This window comes from Amblyomma maculatum, chromosome 4 (genome assembly GCF_055883805.1).
Source record: "Amblyomma maculatum isolate TAMU_Amacu chromosome 4, ASM5588380v1, whole genome shotgun sequence".
Taxonomy (NCBI): domain Eukaryota; kingdom Metazoa; phylum Arthropoda; class Arachnida; order Ixodida; family Ixodidae; genus Amblyomma; species Amblyomma maculatum.
The window spans coordinates 54,440,785-54,464,608 of record NC_139347.1 but is presented as its reverse complement, the minus strand read 5'-3'; the positions used below and the strand labels follow the sequence as shown (position 1 = coordinate 54,464,608).

The 23,824-nt window shown below is 48.5% G+C and overlaps 2 protein-coding genes across 4 annotated transcripts in view; one reads left to right on the top strand and one right to left on the bottom strand.

Annotated features, from left to right (window-relative positions):
* LOC146191068 (uncharacterized) overlaps positions 1-23,824 on the bottom strand; it is a 423,874-nt gene that overhangs the window by 369,294 nt on the left and 30,756 nt on the right. The window lies entirely within an intron of this gene.
* Jupiter (microtubule-associated protein Jupiter) overlaps positions 21,691-23,824 on the top strand; it is a 69,374-nt gene continuing 67,240 nt past the window's right edge. The window contains exon 1 of one of the 2 annotated variants that reach the window (XM_084601535.1): positions 21,691-22,072. In XM_084601535.1, coding sequence (XP_084457661.1) covers positions 22,014-22,072 — 59 coding nt within the window. In that variant the 5' untranslated portion in view covers positions 21,691-22,013. The remainder of the gene's footprint in view (positions 22,073-23,824) is intronic. The other variant, XM_084601533.1, reaches the window with a different exon arrangement.

Sequence of the window (23,824 nt, the reverse complement as noted above, 5' to 3'; positions counted from 1 at the left end):
ATAACGATGCATCTGAAGGCTGCTACTTCATGGACGGTCAGGCTGTGTTCTCGAAACGAAGAAAACTGGCCTTAGAACTACGCCCGCCAGGCAAGGATATGCATAGGCCTACTGCGGACTGGGCTGGAGAGATATGATATGACCTTGTGGAAAATTTACGGAATCGGGTTCCCAAATAACAAAGAATGAGCACATTGCTTTGCTAAATCTTGTCAGCAGTGCTTTAAAATGTAAGTTATTACTGTGTGCAACTGTGCATACGTAAATCCTTGGTGCATCCTACCTGCCGGCGCACGCATGCGTGTTTGTGTGCAGAGTTTGTGCGCCCTGCCACGCAAGTATCGGCTTGCAAGTATGGAACTAGTGCGCGTTTGTTAGTTGTGTCTTGTAAGCGATCTCCAAACTGTGGAAGCGGGTTCTGAACCTGTGGCAGAGGCGGCGGCGTTGCTGTTGTCAGGTGACCGGGAAGGAGATTGATTTGACACCCGTAAGTGCCGTGCCCCGGAGTCACAGTTAAATCATCGACCCATCACAATCCATACAACACCTCCCCCTCCCCGGGCTAATGGGCAGCTGGGGAAGCTTTTGTGTTCGAGGTGAGGGCCCTACCCGGACAAAGAGATTAGCGCGCGATGCCACAACAAGAGGGGGCTGCATCTGCAGGCTTGAAGATGGCCAGATTCGCTATGGTGGCAGTGAGCCAACGAGGCTTTGGACCTTCATGAGCACACAAAAGGCCTCACTGAGGACGACCATTCTTTGCGATGGAGTCAAAGCGAAACATAAAGTGTTCAAACCCGTAATCGAAGAAATCACAGACGGCCGACACCAAAGCTCCGAGAACTTCGGCTCGCTCGCTCGCAAAATCTGTACAATTTAATATGACTATGAGGAATAAGATGAGGACCTACAAATTTGACCGGGCCCACCCTCAAATTTGTCCCCTCACCCCGGTAGATTGACATGAGCCGATTTCGGACCAAAATGAACGGACAACATAATTCGATTACGGTGAACACGATGGGGACCTCCAAATTTTAGTTTGGATCGCACACGGTTTACGAACCCTCAAAATTTGATTTTGGCCAATTTACATCAAAAGCGATCAGTTCCTAATTGCACTGATCATCCTCGTTGCCTATAAAGTTGGGCATGACCGTTTCCAGAATTTGGCCCAGGCCGCCCTCGAAGTTTCACCTTTAGAATTGGTATCCAACCATTATTGATTGTGCCCGACAAGACGGCAACCACCAAATCGGTCATAGCCATATAAAAAATTTGGCCCGTGCTATAGCTAAAAAGACCAAGCTCTCGTACTATTATCAGCTTAAAAGAGATAATCCCTACCATGTTTTTTTTCCTTTTCCTGCAACCTTTCAATTCATTCATTACTGAAAAAAAAAAAAAAAAAAAAAAAAACAGTCTAATCGTGTAATGTTAGACATTTTTGTCTATTTACTTGCCTCGTTTTTCTCTGTACTGCCTTCCGCCTGGCTATACAAGCTTTAGGATATCACTCGTTGTTTGTCGAGAGTGGAAATGAGTTAGTCTATGATGAGTGAGTACCGATGAGTCGAAATGAGTGAGCTCAAATGGGTCGTGAGTTGAAATGAGTGAGTCCAGATGAGTCTGAGTTCAGATGAGTCGTGAGTCGAAGTGAGTAAGCGCAGATGAGTCGTGAGTCAAAAATGAGTGAGTCGAGACGAGTGAGTTCAGGTGAGTCGTGAATTGAAATGAGTGAGTCCAGATGAGTCTGAGTTCAGATGAGTCGTGAGTCGAAGTGAGTGAGTGCAGATGAGTCGCGAGTCAAAAATGAGTGAGTCGAGATGAGTGAGTGAGCCCAGATTAGTTATGAGTCTGAGTGAGCCCGAGTGAATAGTCATCATGCGTGAGTTTGAGTTCATGAATCTGAGTGAGTCCGAGTGAGTCGCCAGCTTGTGTGAGTTTGAGTTCATTAGTGTGAGTGAGTGCGGGCCTTGAGTGAGTAAGAGTGAGACCGCAGATGGACCAAATTTTTCTGAGTGCGCCTGAGTGAGCACACGTGATTTTGCCGACCTATGGTTGCGGCGCGCGTCTTTCTCTCCCTCTTCTTTCTCTTTCTTCTCTACTTTCTTTTCTGTCCGCACAAAGCAGCAGAGGTGGCTCAGCTACAGAGCCAGTAGCAGGCCCGTGCATTTTCTTTTCCTTCTTCCTACAGCCATAACAACGGGTGGTCCTGGCCCTGATGGGGCTGGGATAGGTAGGTCAACGCCGCTTGCGGCGGGGGCTAGCCTGCCACCGAATTTTATCTGTTGTAGGCCGTCATTGCACCTGCCACCGCTTAGGTGGTGGACGACAGCTGTTGTTGCTGGCGCGCGTCTTTCTCTTCCTTTTCTTCTCTGTCTTCTCTATTTTCTCTTCTGTCTGCACGAGGCAGCGGAGGTGGCTCAGCTACAGAGCCAGTAGCAGGCCCGTGCATTTTCTTTTCCTTCTTCCTACAGCCACAACAACAACTACAGTCAGTAGCAGGCCAGTGCATTTTCTTTTCCTTCTTCCTGCAGTCGCAACAACAACAACATGCATTCACATCACACAGCACACGAACGCCTCCCCGTTTTACCTTCATCGAAATGCAGTCGCCGGCGATGGGGATCGAGCCCGGGTACTCCAACACATAATCAGACATCTTAATCACTGCGCCACCTCGGCGCAGGAAATTACCTCTAACGGAGTATTGTACAGGAGGGAAAGGCGCAGTATCTGCCACACTTTCTCCGTGGACACCTAAACCGCTACATAAAGCTTATTTCCAAGCCTGACTTGACCTTCAAATGACTTCTAACAGAATGGTATGGTGCGGTATCTATCACACCTCGCGGTCACCTGAACAACGCTATAAAGGTGATTTTCAAACGTTATTTCACCTTCAGCTCATGCATGCCAGAGGTGGAGCTTTGTCCCAAAACCTAGAAGGTGGACTTCAGCCCCTCAAGGGGAGTGTGTGCTCGCTGATATCTGAAAAATTCAAGCTCGCGGTGTTGGCGCTCCTCGCGAGAACGAGATTTGTGTCATTCGTTACAGCGCTCCGTAGTACCTGCACTGTTTTACAGCACACTGCTAGCTTTTGCGCTTTTTCTTTGTAATTTTTTTCGCTTTGTGCCTTTGAACGAAGCCAGCTATGCGTGTCCGAAAGTAAACAAACCACTAAAGGGCGCTGATTGAACTCGGTGTACAAATGAGCTTTCTATCAATCGGCGTCAACAAAAGTACTAGTACTTTTTTCAAATCAGTGGAATGAAATTAGTGCCAGGATTCCTTCATTTCGGAAAGAAGCCCGACACAACTAGCCCCATCCCGCCCTGGGCCCGCCACTGCAAGCCCAGGCCCGGCTCACGCCCGCTGCATCAAGCCCGAAACCGGTCCGGGCCCGGCAAAACAGCGGTTTTCCAGCCCGGCCCGAGCCCGTGCAGTACTCTATGCCACATTTTTAATCGCTCAACGCAGAAGGGAAGGACCACATGGAGTGCATGTTGGGAGCTATATGTCGGAGAAACGTAGATGTAGTCTAGCCTGCTCTGAAGGCGCCTACCGGTCAAAGTCATACATGACTATTCTGAAAGAAGAACCCCTCAGGCATCGACCAGGTCTACAGCCCCTCCACCATATCCCCGAGTGCCTACGCCCCCGCCTGTCCCGTTCCTTTGGCGGATCGTACCCCTATGAGAGAGGCGGTCCACCCTGTCGAGGACACAGCTTAAATCACCAACCAGGACTACCTTGGATGACCTACTAACTGAGAGTCAAGGTGCTTAAAAAGGTCACCTCAATCAAGACCTTTGTTCGGAGCGTAGACGTTAACTGTAATGATGCCATAATCAACACCGACCGACAAGAAGCGGCCATCAGCATCCTTGTAGTGGCGCAAGACCGAGTCACGAAATCGCTGCATTAAAATAACGCCGGCCCCACGAGAGCCGGATGCCCCATAGCTCCAGAAGACCCTGGTACCAAATGTCCCGCCGAAGCTCTTGATCTGGTCAAGATGATGAATGTGGGTATTTTGCAAGACCAATATATATGTTTTTAGAACGAGCAAGCTCAACGATAGCATCCTGCGTAGGGCGACGTGCATGCCACGACAGTTAAAAGAAGCCATCGTAAGCGATGCCATGATGAAAGGAAGGGAAAAGCTACTAAAAAAAGGCAGCAAGGCAAGCGGAAGATGGAACGTTCGGGGCAAGAGACCTGAAGAAATTCCTAAGAAAATCTTCCTAAGAAATTCCTAAGAAACAGGAGCCCCGCGGAGGTGGAAGAGGACGAAAAGGAAGTGGTGTCAGAAGGGGAGGAGGCGTTTCAAGGCACCCTATAGGGCGTTTCTAGCGCAGAAACCAGATTCGGACCTTAAAACAGACATAATTCGCTAGCACGGCGATTAGTGTAAACAGTCTCGAAAGACATTGTGCCAGCGAAGCAAATCAATGCAAACAAATATTTAGTTCGGTCGTTTCAGCGCAGACTCCAGCATACAGCCAAGTACTAGCTCCATGAACAGCATATTCAACAAAGCAGAAAATAGAAGGAAAAGAAAATGTAAACAATGCCCTGTACAGTTCCGACAGTGTGTGGTCAAAAGAGCAACTTTTTTACACTTCGTGCTAGAGTTCAATCTCTCTTCTTCTGTCATCCCGTTCACATCGAAGAGAATACATATGTCAGCGCTACGCCGACTACGCCGACCAAAGCGCCCGTTTAGGCATTGTCTACCTTGACCATCGAACGCTGACGCCGCTATCCGACACCGCGCCCAGCCAAGGCTAACACGAACTTTCTCACGGGCGCAGCACACGAAACCGCAGAGCACGATCACATGAGGAGGGAGAGCGAGCCCCGTCTCTGACGTGTGTGTGACTGGTGTACGTGCCGGTACCAGGGATGAAGAACGGATGTGAAGGTGTGAAATGTGAATACCGAGAGAGTCAGTCGAAGCTGGACCGAGCGATAAAACGGACACGCATCGCAACAGCGGAGTTCGCACAGGCGCGTTCTTCTTGCGGACTGACATCCACCTAATTTCCTAATGCGACCTCAATAAATTAGTTCTTGTTTATTTGAGTGTCTGCTAACACATACTCAAATCACGCGGCTTGTACGAACAGAAATGTGCATGTATCCCACGACCGAGGTCACCAGAACATTTTATCAACGTGAAGGAGAGCTGATATAAATAAAGGGCCTTTGATATGGGCACACAGGGTGCCGGGCGAGCTACAGACGGAGGGTTGTGAAGAATGCTTTTCCTCGCGGGCGCGCATGCGACACCAGATGCGCCGATCTCTCTGCTCACGCATCACGCACCGCTAGCGAAGCATCGCGAATGCCTCCTCCATTGCCGTCCGGGCTACCCACGAGGGCGGAAGCAGACGGGCTGCTCAAAATGCCAACGGAGCGCGTGCCCGAACGAGTACGGGACACGAGCAGGGAGAAAGAGAGAGCATGATGGCTTCCTGGGGATTCTTTTCTTTCTCTGCAAAGTCTTCTTGTTCTTACGCTCCGCATCTTTGCTCGAAGAGATCGCGTTCCTCGGTTTGAGTGCTCTCGCATCTCAGGCCCTGTGGGGAAGTTTTGTTTGAGCATGGCGCGCGCGCAAAGAGGAACTGTCTCCCCGATCGCAAGAGCAGGCGACGACAGAGAGTCGCGTGATTTGCTATTCTTCCCTTTTTGTCGCTGCTTCGTGTTTTCTCTCGCTTGCTCTCTCTATCTCTTCTATCTGCTTCTCTGTCCCTCAGTTAGTTCCGGCCGGCCGGGAAGCGTGGGAGAGAGCGGGAGTTTTCGAAATGTCGGCCGGATGCAGTGCAGACACGTGAGACAGAACCGCCGGTCCGTCAGCTGGGCACACAGGCGTCGCGCAGAGAAAAAAAAAAAAAAGAAAAAAGAACAAAAAAATAAACTGAAAAGAAAAAAGCTCGTTGTTGTTTTCTTCCTCCTCTGCGCACTCTTTCACATCAGAGAGCGCCGACCTCGGGCCTGGAAAGTGTTCATGCGTGCACGCAGCCTTCGCTTCAAGCATGGAAGACGAAAAGAGCAGCTCTTGTCTTTGAATTTGAGAACAAGAACGGAAAAACGAGGACACGGCTCACTTGAAGCAAATGTGTAACTATGTAGGGGCCCAAGCGGTGAAGGTGTTCATTTTCGGTTGCATGCCTGAGCGCCTGAAGTGGGTTCCACGGGAGACGAGATGGAGAGGTTGCCATCAGGAAAGCAAAATGGCGGCGCCCTAATTCTTACATTCTTGTCATAGCACAGTTGCTTAGCTCCAGCGCAAATCAACGCCAGTGTAATGTCGAGTAACCGAGCTAAAACATTAACGGCGCCAACGGCTCTCATCAATAGATGCATGGTAGCGCTGCAGGCAGATTACGCAAAGCTTGGTTTGGTTTGGTTTGTGCGGTTTAACGTCCCAAAGCAGCTCAGACTATGAGAGACGCCGTAGTGGGGGACTCCGGAAATTTCGATCACCTTGGGTTCTTTAACGTGCACTGACATCGCACAGAACACGGGCACTTTGCTTTTCGCCTCCATCGAAAAGCGGCCGCCGAGGCCGAGATTCGATCCCGCATCCTTGGGAACAGTAGTCGAGCGCCGTAACCACTGCGCCATCCCGGCGGGGTAGATTACGCAAAGCGTCGGGTGCAAAGCGTGCCACAGTGCATGGTCCAGACCCACAATTTTGTAGCGAAAGCTACACTATAGGCTCGCCAGTGGCGCATTTCGGGTAAGCGTCGCTAGTCACTACTGCGCATGAGTCGTAAACATGGCAGCTAGTTTCTTCGAGCCACAGAAGAGGTGGAGAAGATGGGAAAAGGGAAGAGAGAGGAGAAGAAGCCGGTCAGAATGGAGCAAGAAGACACAAAACACATTTTTTTTTTCTTTCATTTAATACTCCTTTTTTCTTTTTTTTTTGCATATTCCTTTATGCCCAGAAGCAATAAACAGCGTTATAAAAAAAAATAAAATTAGCTGTGGTTTAGCTCTGGTTAACCCTAGTTTAATTGCGAAAGCAATGGCGGAAGCTTCTTTTGCCTGCTACATTATTCCCCTACGCGCCTGCGTGTCGTAGGAGTAACGAGAATGCAAACGGTTCTGCCAGGCTGACTCTGATACCACCCTCCCGTATGAAAGGAGCGACCCGAGTTGGCAACTCCTGCCCGTGGCATAGGGGTAACGTGAGTTCAAACGTCATGAGGGACCACGGACACGAACACAGCACACAGCGACGAGCGGTTAGACCTGGCGTAGGATTGCTTTCGCAATAAAAGAGACGACCGAAAAAGGGAAGTAGAAGAGTACATGAAGAGAGAGAAGAGAGTGGAGAAGAAGAAAAAGCCACACCATATGGTTTGCAGCCAGTGCATCGTCGACGAGAACGTTCGAGTCAGACGTTGTAAACAATCCGTTTGGTAGCTTTCACTACGCATATCCATGCTTAAATGAGCTGAGGCGCCATCAATTCCTTTCTCATTCTTTTCTTAAGCCAGATGCAGCTGTTTTTCTCACTTCCAATTCCGCACAATGAAACAGCAACATTTGAGAACAGCCTATAGAGACAGGAGAAACCAGCGATTCCTATTTTGTTCTTCCTAGAGTGAGAAAGCTGTGCGGCCAGCTAGATGATTATGTCAGAAGCGTTTCAAGGAAGAAGGTGCACCGGAACAGATGATGCTTCGCTTAAATTTTGCTGCTCTTGAAACAAATCAGAGAGACACTTATGCTACGCATTTAACGATATGGCGCGATAGCATTAATGACTTAGTCCTGCGAGGCTCCCCTTGTGGATACCTTTTGCGTACATGCACTTTGCTACTCGCTCAAACACCTTAATCTGTACCTCTAATATCTCGCACATGTTCATTAGCATAGAGTCGACAGCTAACCACAACATATGAAAAACCACCCGAATAGATGTAAGCCCTGCTCAACCAAGCTGTACGGACCTGTTTGTGTGACACGGGATCCAAAAGGGTCCCGGTTGATTCGATTAGCATCTCAGCCGGCCATCTGCAAGGAGCTATCCGAGCTTGCAGCTCGTGCCAACTCGAGTACGTAACTCCTGCCGACCCGGCCGTCATGTGGTTTCGCGATGTCACGCAACCCGTCGACCAGCCATCCAGCCATGTCACCTTCCAACTATACCACCTGCCTCTAGTGATTTTTCACACACAGGGCCGACGGCAACGACAACGTCGACGAAGCCGACACTGGAGTTTCTGTAGAACGGGTTCTTTGAATTGTGCTAAAATGGCGATGAAGCCGGCTGAAGTCACACATTTTTTTCAGTAGGAAATGGAGGCATACGCCTTCAATTATCGATGAAGGCTGTCCTACTGCAATAGTAATGAAGCACTCTAATTCTCGTGCACGTATAGATTTCGGCTTACGCACAAGGCACTATGTAGCAGCCATTCTGATGCCCTCCACTAAAAGCTTCAAAAGTCCAGGCGCAACTTTCTGGTGTACCGTGCCTTTCCCGTGGCGTGCAAAAAGGCAGCCTTCTTAAGTGCTCAGAGTAGACCCGGCATACGTATCTATAGTGTCCTCCACTGCAGCCTACCTCTAGCCCAGGTGACTCCATGTGATTACAATATATGCTATTACTCAATTCAGATGCAGCTTTCTGGTGCCTGAGCTATGCCGTACCTATGCCAAGTTCCAGCTTTCTCGTGCCTTCTAGCCAGCTGCAGTCCTTGGGGTCACCTTTTGCGACTTTGCTCTAGCCCAGGTGGAGCTTGATATACTGTTACGTGATGGAAAGCGATAAAATAAGGTGACGCGATAGTAAAAAGACGACATGATCATCATTATGATAAAGTATGCTTTAATGACCAGCGAATCTAGCGCCAGCGCTAAGCTCCGCGCCACTGCCCGCTTCGTCTCCGTATTCGCAGCATTACCTAGGGCCACCAAGCGATCGCCCCGACCGACTGCTTGAAATACGATGTATGAAGTGACGGGGACACTGGAATAGCTTTCCTTTGTAGCCGTATGGCTGCGCTTGGGTGGATGCCAATGAGTAATTACTCCTTTATTGAAAACAAAAGATGAAATCCTTGCCACCAGGATGATAGGAAGACGTGACGAATGCTCGCACTCGGAGCTTCATGTCCAGCTCTCGCCACATGCCGGAGGCCAAGAATCATGGTCTTGCTGGACGGCCTGAGCGGTGATGTTGCCATGGCTCTGTAGTGGTCGTGGGATCGCTTGTTGTGGAATCGGCCAGTTCGGTTCTGGTCTGTTCCTGGTCGTCGTATGCCGTGACCATGGCTGGGAACGGGGCTGAGGAGAGTGACTGGTCAGATCGGGTCAAGCTGAACCGGGGAGAGCCGGGCCACAGAGTCCAGGTAGCCGCAGCCGACGACCAAAACGAGCGTAAGGTGTTGCTCCAGGGGCAGAATGAAGGGCGACATACGCTCGCACCACCACCAAGATGTTACGTGATGGCAAACGATGAAACAAGGCGGCAAGATAGGAAGAGGATGGGTGATGAAGTAAGCTTTAATGACCAGCGGGCCTATAGCGCAAGTGCTCTGCTCCGCGACACTGCCAGCTTCGTCGTCTTCGTATTCGTAACGATACCGTATACTCCACTATAAACGGCTGGCGGCTGGCCTCTAGCCTTGTGAGGCTTTCTGATATCATCTCTTGTGGCCTGTCTCCAACTGAGGCGCAGCTTTCTGACTTCCTCTCCTACAGGGCTGCAGCTAGCCTCTGCGCAGCTTTGGTATGTCCTCCACTACAGCGTATAGGTACACAAGCCCCAGATTCAGCTTTCCGGTGTCCTTCGCTATGCTGTATCTGCCCAGCTGCAAATTAGTGATGTACTGCAGGCACTGCGGCATGCCTCTAGGCAGGGGCAGCTATCTGGCGCCCTCACTTATAGGCTGTATATAGCCCAGGTACAGCCTTCTTATACCCTTTTCAACAGGCTACAAAGCCCAGGTGCAACTTTCTGGTATTCTCCATTACACTGACTGCCTCTAGCAATCTAGCAAGAGTCAACTTCCCGGTGTCTTCCACCACGGCCTGTCTCCGGTACCAGGCGCAACTTTCTAGTGTTCTACAGACTACAGTCGACTTGTAACACAGGTACAGATTTCTGATCTCCACTATGCTATTCATCTGCCCGGTTGTAGCTTTCTGACGTCCTTCCCAATATCATGCCTTGAGACCCAGATGTGTCTTTCTAGTCTTCTTTTCTACAATCGGCATCTAGCCCACGTACAGCCATTTCGTTTCCTCCACTACGAAGTGTCTCTAAGTCCAAAAACATCTTCTTGTGTCCTCCCCTGCGCTTCCCAGTAGCCCAAGTGCACAGCTTTCCAGTGTAGCCTGCTTCGGCATGCTTTATAATAGTCCTGGTGGCGCCTTCTCGTTTCCTGCTCCACAGCCAGGTGCAGCATTCGGGTGTCCTCCATAACGCCGTTCCTGATGGCCAATTAGCACAGGTGCAGCTTTCTAATGTCCCTCGCCTCCCCGACGTCATGTCTCATGCATAAACTAGGTCGAAATTTCTGATGTCCTCCTGTACAGAATGCCCCGAGCCCAGCTGTACCTCTGGGGTGTCCTCCAACTTGCCGTTCATTAACGCAGGTGCAGATTTCTGTTGTCCTACGTTATGCCACGACTCATAGCCCATGAGGTGCACCACAGTGCATGCCATTTGCCCAAACACAGCTTTCTGATGTCCACTATATTGTGTGCCGCATAGCTCGGGTAGCACACTTGAACTTAATAATTAATAACATTACTTAATGTCATTATGTACCACAAATATATCGGTGCGCGGGCACTTCCAACACCTCGCCAAGTTTCCCTTCGCTCTTGCTTGTCGGGATGTATGCTGCAAGTGAGCCTAGAAAAGGGGCATCATGTCAAGAAGAAAGCACAATTGCACACAAGCCAGAGTGTGAGCAATTTTTCGATTATTTCTTATTGACTGGAGAGGTTGCGACGGCAGTACATGCACTAGTCTGTGCTCGCTCTTTATCACAGCAAGAGAAAACAATCCTTTAGCGAAAATCCTGAGATCTGATCTAAGCCTTGAAAATTTGTCAATCGTTCCCATGAGCTCCCATGAAAAGCCAGCTCATTTTATGATTTTATGTAAGTCGGGGTTTTCACCCTTCTCTCACTCGGCCACATAAAATAACCCCTTTCATTAAAAAAAACATCACATATTCAATTCCTATTGATTTATCTAAAAAGAGAAATTCATGCTTTTCAAGATGATAACGAGGATGGCATATGTTTTTCTCAAAGTGCGTAAAACAAGTCGTTCTTGTTACTACCAAAATATAACGTAATGCTATAAGTTTTGTAAAAGCGTTTGATCAATTACGTATTTATAGACTTTTAATAATAAGAGTAATTATTCGTTCTATGTTTTGACACATATATCCCTGCCACCATGAATGTTTTGTCCGATAGCGCTTTCCAGCTGTTTATTTATTCTTGTTTTCCTGGACCAGGCATTTGCCTTACTTGTTCCTGCCCTCCTAGACCATTATTCTGCCTCATTCATTTCTTGTTCCTATTAGAAGAACGTGAATGTTGTTAATGGAAAATGAACTACTTATTATTACGTTACCAAAGACTTGTTAGATACCCAAGTAAGGACTCGATTTTAAGCCTTTCCTTTTCATCACCGCCGTCGACTGTGTTTCGCGAACTATAAGGCTGTACAGTCAGCATTCGCGGGCTGCCCTGGCGAGCCAGCGATTGAGCCGTCCACGCATGTCCACGAGTTTTCTTTACGCGGCCCGTACCCTTAGCTCTAGTGAACGTGCGTATATTTATACATGCGGAAGCACCGAGATCACCCCCGACTCGGAGGCCTTGCCCAGGTTCTCCTTTTCACGCAGGGTGGGGTGGGGGTGAGAAGGAAGAGGGGGGGGGGGGGGGGGTGAACCCAAGTCCGGAGCTTCGGGTGTCCTGTTCTCGCCGCGGCTCCACTGTCACCGCTGCCGTCGGCGCCCAAAATAGGCAAACCGAGACGACGCTCGCGGCCAGAGAAAGACGCGCGACTGCAATGCTCGTGCCTGAGCGCCCACAGCGAAGCCTAGAGCGCGTATGTGTGAGTGATGGTGGGCTGTTGGGTGCCCGCAGCGCATTCTGAAAAATGGAACGCACTCGCCGCAGAGAAAGAGACAGAGGGAAGGCCTAATGAGAGGCTGCGGTTGGCTCTCAGGGGACGGTCGCGGTTGTGAAAGAGGACGGCAAAGAGAAGGGGCTAATGGGAGGAACTATAAGTAATGAAGGAAGAAAATAAAGCGTCGTTACCCTGAGCCCTCTAGCGTTATTAGCGGAGCTGGCGTTTGTTAATTGCCAACACGCGCTGTAGTTGGTTAGTTGGTTAGTTGGTTAGTTGATGGGTAGTTGGTTGTTTGTGGTTTGCGGCGCAAGTGCAGCGCTGAAAATCGGGACAACAACAAAAAATGGGAGAGGGGGAGGGGGTGCAAAGAGAGAAGCGTCGCCTCGGGTTGTTTGTCCTCTGCACGCCATCCATTGGAGCGTGTTAGTTGTCATTTGTTACAGCAACTGTATTGCGCTTTCAGCAGCGTATTACTATTCCCGGGAGGAGGAGAGCTGTATATAAGAGAACTCATGCAGCTGGCTTGTACTATGCGTGACCTAATTGCCCTTGTTTCGTACACTATGCAGCGTTGTTCGTCGACCACACGCAGTTTGTAGTCAAAAGGCAGCGCCTTGAAACTGTGCGACCTAGATATAGCTTCGCTCGGTGAACTTATGTGTACTGCATAACTTCCGAAAGAGCAAATTCAAGGCTCCTAGTTTGTCATACATTCCTAATCAAATATAGTGAGCTCCGCGTAATGAAAATTAGAGAACGGGAGATGCTGGCTGTAAATGCTCTAAATACATGTCCACGACTGCTGTGACTAGCAGCTGCAGCTAGCCTGATGGACTAAGGCAGCTAGTCTCATGAGAGTCAATAACTGAAGGTCAATACTATAGCGTTTGTGCTGCAGGGCGTGTATTTATGCTGCTTCTGCTGCTGATGATGATAGTTCGTAGCGGACGCACTCACTGTGCAATATATGGGTTGTAATTATATTCGTCTAGCTGCCTTCTGTGCTACGCTCACAAAGCACCCTGCCGCGTGTCGCTAACTGCAAGGCTAGCAGACGATTTCAACGTGCAAGCAGAAGTTTAACCACGTTTAAACAACTGAATTTTCGTGCATTATATGTCACTGCGAGACAACAGCAGAGTCGAACAAAGCACTGATTCTTGCATATTTGTTGCCATATACGATACCACATGTATTTGTATTTAACGGCCCACTCACTCCTCATCCGAAAGCATTTTGTCATTCCTCATTTTTATTGCGATCGGTAAAGAGAGAGAGAGAGAAAGAGAGAGAGAGCAAAGAAGGGGGGGGGGGGAAGGGGGGATGAGGCCGGCGTCGATGCCCAAATAAAGGACTACCACAAGCTCCGAACAAAACGTGTCGAAAACGGCGTCGAAGCAATATCCCTCTCCATCAGTAAGAAATCTTACGGTATCTAAGTAAGCTCAGCCGCAGCCCCAGTCTCCCAAAATAGGCAGACTATATGCTGCTACTACCGGTGCTGCTGTCGCTGAGGTCACGACTAGGCGACCGAGCCTTGAGCTGACGATGCTTGCAGCGGCGCGGTGGAAGGCAGAGACCGGAGGAGTCGTGCGTTCGGAGAGCGAGGCTGCAGGAGGCTGGGGAGCGGCGGAGATTGCCGGAAACGGGACATGCCTGGGCGGCGAGACAGGCACGTCATTGCGTGCACGACAGCAACTCCGAGGGAGGAGTGAACGCGATACGACGCGCCGGTGCATCTTGTGAACGCCGAGTCAGCACGAGTGTATCTTTTCGCGCGTCTTCGACATCGCTGCCGCAACGCCTCCGCCAGAGTAGTGAAACGAGTGGAAAAGAAAACATCCCCCACGGAGTCGCTGACTAGCCCGCGAGACAGGCCGAGGAGAGAACGTTGAACGAGCAAGAATTAAGTAACTCAATCAAGAAAACAAAGCCGTCTCGAACAGTTTTTCTTTCTTTCTTTTTTTCTTTTTTTTTTTTTTTCTGTGGGCCAGACTAACAGCTGCTCTGCAGTACCACGTGTGACGAAATTCCAAGCGGTCCCGGGGTGCGTCCAAAAAGCGTGTAAGCGTGACGAGTTGTCATGGTGAATGCCACTTTGTCCATCAAAAGGATGGTGGCTCTCATATGATGTGTCCATGCGTTTGTTTTCTGTTACTAATTATGTCGCCGGAGAAACAAATAATAACCGAAAATGACTACTTGCGCTTAATGGCTTCTTCTTCGTAGACAGAAAACTAAATTGTTAAAATAGAGTGGCTAAAAATGCGCCTCGTTCCTCGTATATACACGTGGACGCGTGTGACCACGGCAGGACTAATTAATATTTCACGTCTCTTGCAAGAGTCATACGCACTCCCTGTCGATTTCAGCCAGGCTTACAACATGCATGCGCTTATGAACGATGCTAAAATCCCAGAGAAGATTTCATTACAGCCTGTAGGGTGATGGCGGATACTCGTACGATGCTTGGCTGCATTTCTAAAAGCCGTGTCGACACGTTCGTATATATAAGACGGGTTGTTATCTTTTAAGTCATGGTGCAATTAATAGCCCGTGAATTTACCACTAGTCACTGCTCTCTTCAAAGCAAGGGCATATTTTATGGCAAAACCCATATTCATATCGTCTCGGGCAAGTTCACTATAGGTATATAAGAGGAGAGAGTGACATATCATGCGGAGAAATTGTTCAGAACATACAGCGAGATATTAACAGAGGCCTCAAGACAGCTCACCGAAATTCATGGCCGAAACATTTTCATGCATTGTTTGTGCTGTCGTGAGGGAAGAATTTCACCTTTAGTGTTGCGTCGCCAAAAGGGTTCTGGGCATCAAGCATCATTAAGGCTGATCACCACTACCTGCGACAGAGAACACATAACCGCTGCGCTGACGATCTGTCATGAATTATAGCTTGATATAATGGAAAAGAAGCGGGCGGATTAGGCTACCCTAACTATCCATCTGTATGCCACAGTCACATAAAGGCGTACAGTGCACCGGCACGGTACCATGAGTGGTGGCTGACAGCTTTCCCAAATATATTTTTCTCCTCTTGCCATCCAATCGTACTGAAGATAAGATTCATTCACACTGACAACTAGAGAGACCCGAGTCGCGCACTCTGATTGTCCTCACTCATACACATATGTGAGTGTGAGTGAAGTAAGGGTATTCATAGCCAAACCGTAATGTTATAGACTTAATTACACATCACATGACGTGTCTACTATCAGGTGAGTCTCAAATTACATACAATCTTGGAAGAATTAAAGGCAAAATGGAATCCCCTTGTATATCTATACTCTACATTACATAATCAAACGCGTTAGATACTCTATTTTTCTATGCAATGGAAGCCTACCGCACCATACCGGAACTCGGAAAACGAAGCAGCCTTCTTATAGTTTCGCTCATTTGCAACTGCACAAAGCATATCGGCGTTACCTGTCGTGCGTTTACAATAACGTATGCCCCGTGAGGTGGGGAAAAACACTCAGCCTCACTCATCAGGGCCATTTTTTTTCAACCTACACCAAACACTAGTACAAAAGATGTCCCTATTGTTCGCGTGCGTCTCTAGCATCAACGCAGAGGGCCCCTGCTTCTAAAATCAGGGCCAGTTATCAGCACTGCTTTCTACAGTTGTCCGCCGCGGCGTCACAGGCAGCAACCATTAACGGTAGGTGATTAAAATAATGGGCCAAAATAAATAACCCAAAGTACGGCTTCAGCGGTTTTTAATTACCGCCAGCAACAAGCGAGGATCGAATTTAGTTGAGTGACTTTCACGAAGCCGGGCGGCCTGCAACCGTTCATGTACGCCGGTTTAAAGTCTCAAACAAAACGGCTAGCTATATCTTCGTGCATGCGTATGTGTGCTTATTTTCAAAACCTCCTGGGAACCTTTACAGCTCGGGAGCAGCATCACATGACGCACGTTTTGCCTCTCAACAATACGGAAGTCAGCAACGTGCGTATGAACCGTTCTTGAGATCTCGTGCGCGGGTCCAGAGACTGAAGTTCAAACACGCCGGTTGTTATCACGCATGCACTGGACACAAGACAAGAGGGAAAGAAAGAAAAGGAAGAAACGAGTGAATGAGAAACGAAAAGGACTCAGAAATACGCACTCGAATTGGAAACACATGCGCCTCCCTGGCGCATTTCAAAAGCGCTCTCCAAGGCGTATTTCAGGGTGAGTTCAACGACCCCTGTGCAGCGACCGCAGAGCAGCAGCAGCAGCAGCGGCGGCATCAGAACCACAGACGAAAAGAAGCCACGGCTGCGGCACTGTTTACCGTCCGCTTTGCAGCCCATAACCGATCGCGTTCGCGACAAGCTGGGCACCCTTCCTCTCACATCGACAAGTTGCAGAGCGGAGCGCGCGGCACCGCTTCCAAGTATTTCCAAACAGTAGCGGCAACGCTACCGAGGCGACACGAGCGGGCCAACCCAGACCGGCTTCTGTTTCTCCAACTACTCTCGAGATGAAAGAAGGGCGAAAGTCAGCGCGGTGGCTGCGCGTCACACCACCGCCGACCAAGTATAGAGGAAAAATTGCCCGCCATCGCACCCAACCAACCCTGACACCCAAACTTCGCCCCCTTGGTGCGATCTCTATTTGTTCTTGTTTATACAGCAGTTCTACCCAAAGCTAAGGGGTGGCATCGTTATCGCGTTTATTCACGAAGCTCAGAGCAACGCCGCAGCGACGTACGTATTCCCTGTTCGTAGACGTAAATTTAAACTTTTTTTTTTTCTCTCTCCAATTTTCTTGCGTGGTTCGCGCCTGCTGTATAATTCGCGTCCACCGAAGCAGAGAGAAATGGGAGGAAAAATAATCATACTAAAGTACAAGAAAAAAAGAAGAAACACCGCGACATCTGGGCCAAAAGCAGTGACCCTTCAACCCGACCGCGTAAGGAAGGACGCGCTCACAGACATGCCGCCCCACACGGCGATGCTTATATCCGGAAATAAGTAAAGCGACAGTATCATAAAGAAGACCGCCATTCCAAGCCGGAGGTGCGACGTTCGGCGAAGGCCGTGTAAGACGTGTAAGGTAAAGCGCGCAGAGTTCATTCGCGAAGTTCGCGTTCCCGGAAAAGAAGTCTCGGCAACCGCGATTGCCTGTCGGGTAGACTTGCAATGTTGCTCGGCTCGATTTATGCGCCGTTGTGTGAGGTGTGCGAAGTTCTCGAGAGCGGATCAGTTTTCGCTGGATTCTTTTTCTTTTTTCTATTTCTTTTCATCCTTTCGGCAAAGAATCCCGCCTTGATGAGAAGGAGACCAGAGAGGACGGCAACTGCATGTGCATACTACAGAATGCACTTCGGAGCCCCCGCGCTCTCGGCTCCTTTCTATGCATGTATACGTACGTGTCTGCGATGACTGTCCCATATAGCGTTGATCGAAAGAGCCGGTGAACACAAGACGTACGCACAGCTGTAACAGAGGTAGCAAATCTTTCGGCATCCGGTTGATAAATGTGGCTTCCATTATACTCCTGAACCTCTGCGTGTTTTTCTTCTCTCTCTCTCTCTCTCTCTCTCTCTCTCTCTCTCTCTCTCTCTCTCTCTCTCTCTCTCTCTCTCTCTCTCTATTTCAGTCTAACTGCTTGGGCAGGCCTCTGAACCACGCTTAAGTGAGAGATTAATGAAGCAGACATAGGAAAAATGAGGACAGATAAGGAACTGCAGTTACGTACTCATGAATGCAATGATATGCATTCTCTTTTAATTTGGTTAGCACGGATCAAATTGTAATAGCACTTCATAAAAAAACACGATTTTCTTTTGCTGGTATCATCTGCTGAAAAACGTGCGATGACTTCGACGACACCGCTTGCACACGGAAGAGAGATCGACTTTTTTTTTTTTTTTATAACGCAGTGTGTGTTATGCATTGCACAAATTTCCGTGTCTTTGTAATTAGTTGTTACTTATACATGCATTGCGCGTTCGACCTAGTTAGGTGTGTTGGCATTGCTTCTTTTCATTTCCTTTGTGTTTCCACTCCTGTAGTGGTCCTCACATAGGGCTGGCGGTATCAATAAGGAAAGAAAAAAAGAAGGAAGGTATCTGTAAAAAGACAGACAGAAATAGAAGCCCTTTAATGAACTGAAGATAACCTACCAGGCGTAGAAACAGTGCTGACGCGCCGCTCCGTACTGCAGAGGGATTTCGAGAAATAATTGTACCGTACTGTGCACAGCTGCTTGGGGCCTTTTGTCAAAATCACGACCGGCTTTAGTCAGAATACACATCGATATAGTTTGTATGCATGCATAATACACATCGATATAATTTGTATGCATGCATCTCTTTTCTAGGTAGAGATTCGGAATTCCCAGAAATCTTGAATGGCTTGAAAAAAAAAAAAAAAGTTCTTTAAGTTTGCAAGAAAATATTGAAATTTTGGTAAAATTAAACACATGACAAGAGCAGCGTTGATTTATCTGCTAAAAATTTTAACATGAATATAAATAATAACTTTACCTTTGTCAGAAAGCATGAGACACATATTCAATACACGTGACATGCACAAATTTCTTGCAACAAATTACTGCCACAGACTGCTTGTATGTTACTGGGGTTGTCTGTGACTTATTCCACTACCTCATTGCTTCCGATCATTTCAATCACTTTGTATATCTCGTCAGCAGCATACGCTGATGTGCGACGATTCTTCCTTGTTTCGACTGATCAGTATGGTAATGGCTTTGGCATACCCACGACCAAATTCATGAGTGCCTCGCCAGGTATCTTAGTCCATCCTTGTGTCAAAAATGTCAGACACGAATAACTTCTCCGAGTCTCCTCTACGTGGTGCTTCATTCGAATTCCGCTAAGAAGGTATAGAGATGCTTGAGCTAAGGCAGCGTTAATTTCACGTTGCAACTCTGGTGTAATACAGCCGAGAAAAGACGCAGACCCCTTCACTTTTTTTTTTCTTCGCCAGTGGGTACTGTTCTACGACTCTGCAAGGTAACGATTGGCATGTGTGACTTGAAAGACGCGCTGATAGACAATCCTGATGCATCTGTTTAGTTAACGTAAACGTCCTCAATGTCCAGCCGAAACCTCTTACATGACACTGCTTGCCCTGTCAAACTCGCCGTATTATAAAATCCAAGCTGGACATTACTATACTTACGTATTATCAGCTTCTCTCCACTGTGACCAGTGGCCATTTCCCACGCAGGAAGGGCTTCCAGGCGTTAAACCACAGGCGAACGTTTCTCAATATTTAGGAGAATATGCCACGCTAACCGATTTTCGTGCACAATGGGCACTCTCTTTGTGGTGCACGCTCGAGTTATGCGAAAGTGCACAAGTCGAATCTTTTGCCTGGTTCCGCTTAACTTTTATTAGATGGCATATCACCAATGTTTGCATTCGAAATAAGCAGCCTATACATGGGCAAAAGTCTCTGGTTTTTTGCTGTTTGCATCGCGCGGCAGCCTCGTTCAGTCGTTGTGTTCGACTTAAGCCACTAGGAAAAGTATTAAATTTAACTTTTGTTGAGCCTGGCGCACCCATGTGGCCTGCCTTCAGCTCTGCACAGCAAGAACACATGAAAGACGCTCTCTTGAACATGCGGTGGCGACCCTACCGCGGTTGCTCGCGACCTACTACTGGGCCGGAAGACCCGGGTTCGATCATGGTCGCGGCGGCCGCTTGGATTGCGATGGGTCAAGGTGCAAGGCCCCCTTGTACTGTCAGTACAGGTTAAAGAATGTCATTTAATCGAAACTATATTCTGAGCCCTCAGCTACTACGAGTCTCTCATTGACGGTAAACCCCATCTGAAAACATGTGGTGGAAATTGCTCTTCAGTCGTTCACCGAGGCGTGCTGCTGTGTTTTCAAAGCAAAAAATTAAAATAAACAAACTGAAAGCAAGCACGCATGAAACGTTGAGACTGCATCAGGAAATTGTCTATGTTTTTTTTTTTTTTTTTACTTTTTTCACCGCTGCAAAAAACAGAAAAAAGGAACTATAAACTATTTTCCCACAAAATTTATATTTATGGGGGAGACACGATGGGCTGCCACTCGACATATAAAACCCCGCTTTAACATGAACATCACTGCGTAACCTGCGCGTGCCTGACTCGACATCCAAGAACTCTGGAGGGTTGAGACTCTTGTTCCCCTTTCCCAAATTAAACAAGTAATCAGAGTTGACAACTCCTCTCAACTTTCTGATATCATGTGATCTCGTTAAGTCGCGCGAACCATCGAAGAACAAGTGCTCGGCCATGTCAGCTGCCAGCTACCACCGCCTGCCAAGTGCCATGCTCGGGATTTTTCGCTCACTACGCCGACGCCGATTTCTTTTTTTTTTTTTTTTTTTTTTTTGTAAACGGGGCCTCTATAACACTATCGCGTTAAAATGACGTTCATACAAAATTTAAAGTGTTTTTTTTTTTTTGCCTTCGCATATCTCCGGGTTTCGCTATCTGTTCTGCCTTATATGCTTAAAGTTAGTATAAGAATTCTCATACATCTGCAATAAATATGTACCATTACTCAAGCATTTTTATTTTCTATGCAGACTTGGTTTGTTAACATGTTTGTATGTAGCAACTTCCATCTTTTTTGTGATCTTTATTGTGATAATACCATCCATCACCACATATGGCCCCCCTCCCCTAAGACTTGATCTTAAACAAACGAACGAACAAACAGATAATTTGCTTCAGAGAAACTGCCTTGTGCTTTAGCAGAGTGCCTTGTGTCTTTTTGTTGTTTCTCTTATACCGTATTTTTGCACTGCAAGCTCCTCGAACCTTGGGGTTGGCAGAAAAAGTTACTGAACACGAAGGCATCGGTTCCCTTGAGAACGGGGATGTAATAAGGCATGGGAAGTTTAGCTGGTATAACTGCATGCGCAGCTGACTAACAAAAAAGCTCGAGGTCTGGCTATCGAGTCGTTTTATGTTGCTTTCAAGTCAGCGTCGCTGCTATTAATATTTTCCAAGCCGGCGCAGATCGACGATGTATGGAGACATGAGGTCATTCCCATCGCCTTCACTTCGCCCCGGAACATAACGGTGTGAGCTAATCGATGCATCGTGGCGGCCGGTCTACGTATGTACTTCGTCGCGCCCCATTCACAAAAGCAGTCGATCGCGAGGCGGAGATTGCTGCGTTTGTGCCTTGGTGCGCTTTCGTTGGTACGGGGTACACCATGGCGTACACGCGCGCGTTCTCGTGAGAGACCTTTCCGCAAACAAACAGACGGCGAGCAGCGCCGCCAGCAAACTGCGAGCAGCGGCAACACCGAAGCGAAGCAAAAGAGGCAACGCGAACGCGGCAGACGACGCGACGCTGCAAAAAGGCCGCCGAACCACGCGTGCCGTCGAACTTATTTTTTGTTCCCGTCGGAGAGAGAAAAATAGTGAGAGAGCCTGGAGGAGGAAGAGAAAAGAAGGAGAGCACATGCGGTGGGGGAGAACTGTGTTGTTCCCAAGCGGAGAGAAGAGGAGGAGGAGAATCAGCGGATCGGAAGAAGGAATGAGAGGGCGCGCCTTTCTCCCTCGCCCTTCATAAAAGCGGCCCGAAGCGGACAAGAAGAGTGTCGAGGAAGCGTCGCGTTTATTCGGCCCTGGGAAGGCAAAAGCGCCGCTACGTGTACGGGTACACAGCAGAAGCCGGCGTCGCCTCCCTCGAACTGCATCCCGTAACGGCGCCGTCTGAACAAGTCTGTGCGGTTACTCGTTTCCGCGCCTGCCCGTGAACCCCCTGTGGAGAGAACTCTTCCACTGACGCCCAGGAGCAACAGCATCTCTGCCGGAGGAGCTGAAACGTCCCGTTGGCTATCCTCCCTCTCGCCGCTGAATCGCTTCGCTGCTCCCCGTCGTGCATCCCGACACTCGACATGGCCCCGGTGTACGATTTTCGCCACGTTGAATTGGATAAGATCGGCCGCGGAAAGAGGTGAGACCCCGCGGTGTATTTCATTTCCTGTATCGACGATGGTCGGTTCTTCGACCTGTTCGACGATTTCGTGGCCCCTGCGAGGTTTCGGGAAACTATAGATTGTGGATGCTACGACGAACTGTTTGGGCATTCGTTTCAGAGGAATAGGAAACCGGGCTCTGGTTAACAATCCGGTCGCACAAATTTGCGTACTGTGGCGACTACGGTTTGGCCCGCAACGCCTTCGCATCTGTGCGCTGAGCGAACATCGCTGTTGAATTTTCGCTACGGCGCAGCTTTCGTCCCAATCGCTATTCCCAGGATTATAACGAAGTTCACTGCAGTGACTCCAAATGAAAAGGAATTTCGTCTTCACACGCCCAGCAGAGTTTCAAGGATCTTATCTCCCGTTTTTAACCTTCTAGAGATTTGCGAACGTATCTCAAGCAAAACAAAAAGATTGCAGACCAGTATTGGCAGCGTGAGCGCATTACCTTGACCGCTTTTTTAGAAGATAGGAAAGCAACTCGTCCAAGAAAACCCGCGAGATAAACTGCGAAATGGGGATGCACTATGGTTTTGTATGCCAGCGCGTGTAAGTGAAACGGCGATGCTTGAGCCACTCAAGCGGACTAAGGTTGGGACAAAATAACGTTCAACCGAACTTGATATTTAAGTTATTTCTTCGCATGTTTCGTTGAAATACGTTTTCTGTATATCGATCATGTTCATTAGATTGGGTGGTTTATGAGGTTTAACGTCCCAAAGCGACTCCGACTATGACAGACGCCGTAGTGGAGAGATCCGAAAAATTCGACCACCTGGGGTTCTTTAACTTTCATTGAGATCGCACAGCACACGGGCACCTTGCTTTTCACCTCCATCAAAAGCAGCGGCCGGGATCTGGCGGGGTCGTTCATTAGAATACTACTGCACTTAAAGAACACAATGTCATATGATACGACTAACGCGGCTGCCCAGCTGCTTTATTTCGTTCGCACGGAAAATATGTCTCAGATAAATGTGAGCGTGTGCGCTGGGAAGGTCCTTTGTTTTCTGTCTGTTTGCTTTCTTCGTTATTCTGGCTTGTCTACTACGTGTCTCAGAATATTGTTTGACACTTGCCGGCGCCTCCACGGCAGCATACAGTATCCTGCCAGCCATATGTGTTCAGCAAAGAAATCGGAATTACCGAAAGCAGCGCATATACATGGACGATGAAAAACCGAAGTTCTGCAACGTTCTTCAGACAAACGCATCAGAGCCCCGATAGGGAGCCCAGACGTTCTTTTTAGCAGCGCGGCTTACCACATACCGCGTTAAAACCGCACGTCGACGTAAAAGCTCGCAAGAGAAGCTCCTCATTACCGCGCACACGCAGGCTAATTGAAGGTATCGCCGAGGGAAACGCGCCTAAAACCAGTTTTTCCGAGAGACAGTATTCGCACGCGGGTCCCTCCTACAATTGTTGGTCTCGCTTTCTTGGGGCATGTTGCGGCTCAACACGACGCATGGCGACCGTCCACATGCAGTATTTATTCCTTTGTTCAAACGATTTCAAACTACGTTCTGCCCGATTGCTTGTTACCTCGTGCGACTACACGGCATGGGATTAATAAAAAGGGAAACTACTTGTATTTACGCTTTCGAAGCGCGTCTTCCGCGTAACTATAGTGAAATTCTAAGAGACGCCAGTGCTCACCTTTTTCAGCTTATTACTGCTTAACGTTAATCCTCCGCCCGTATAGTACTCTTGCAGCATTCACAAGA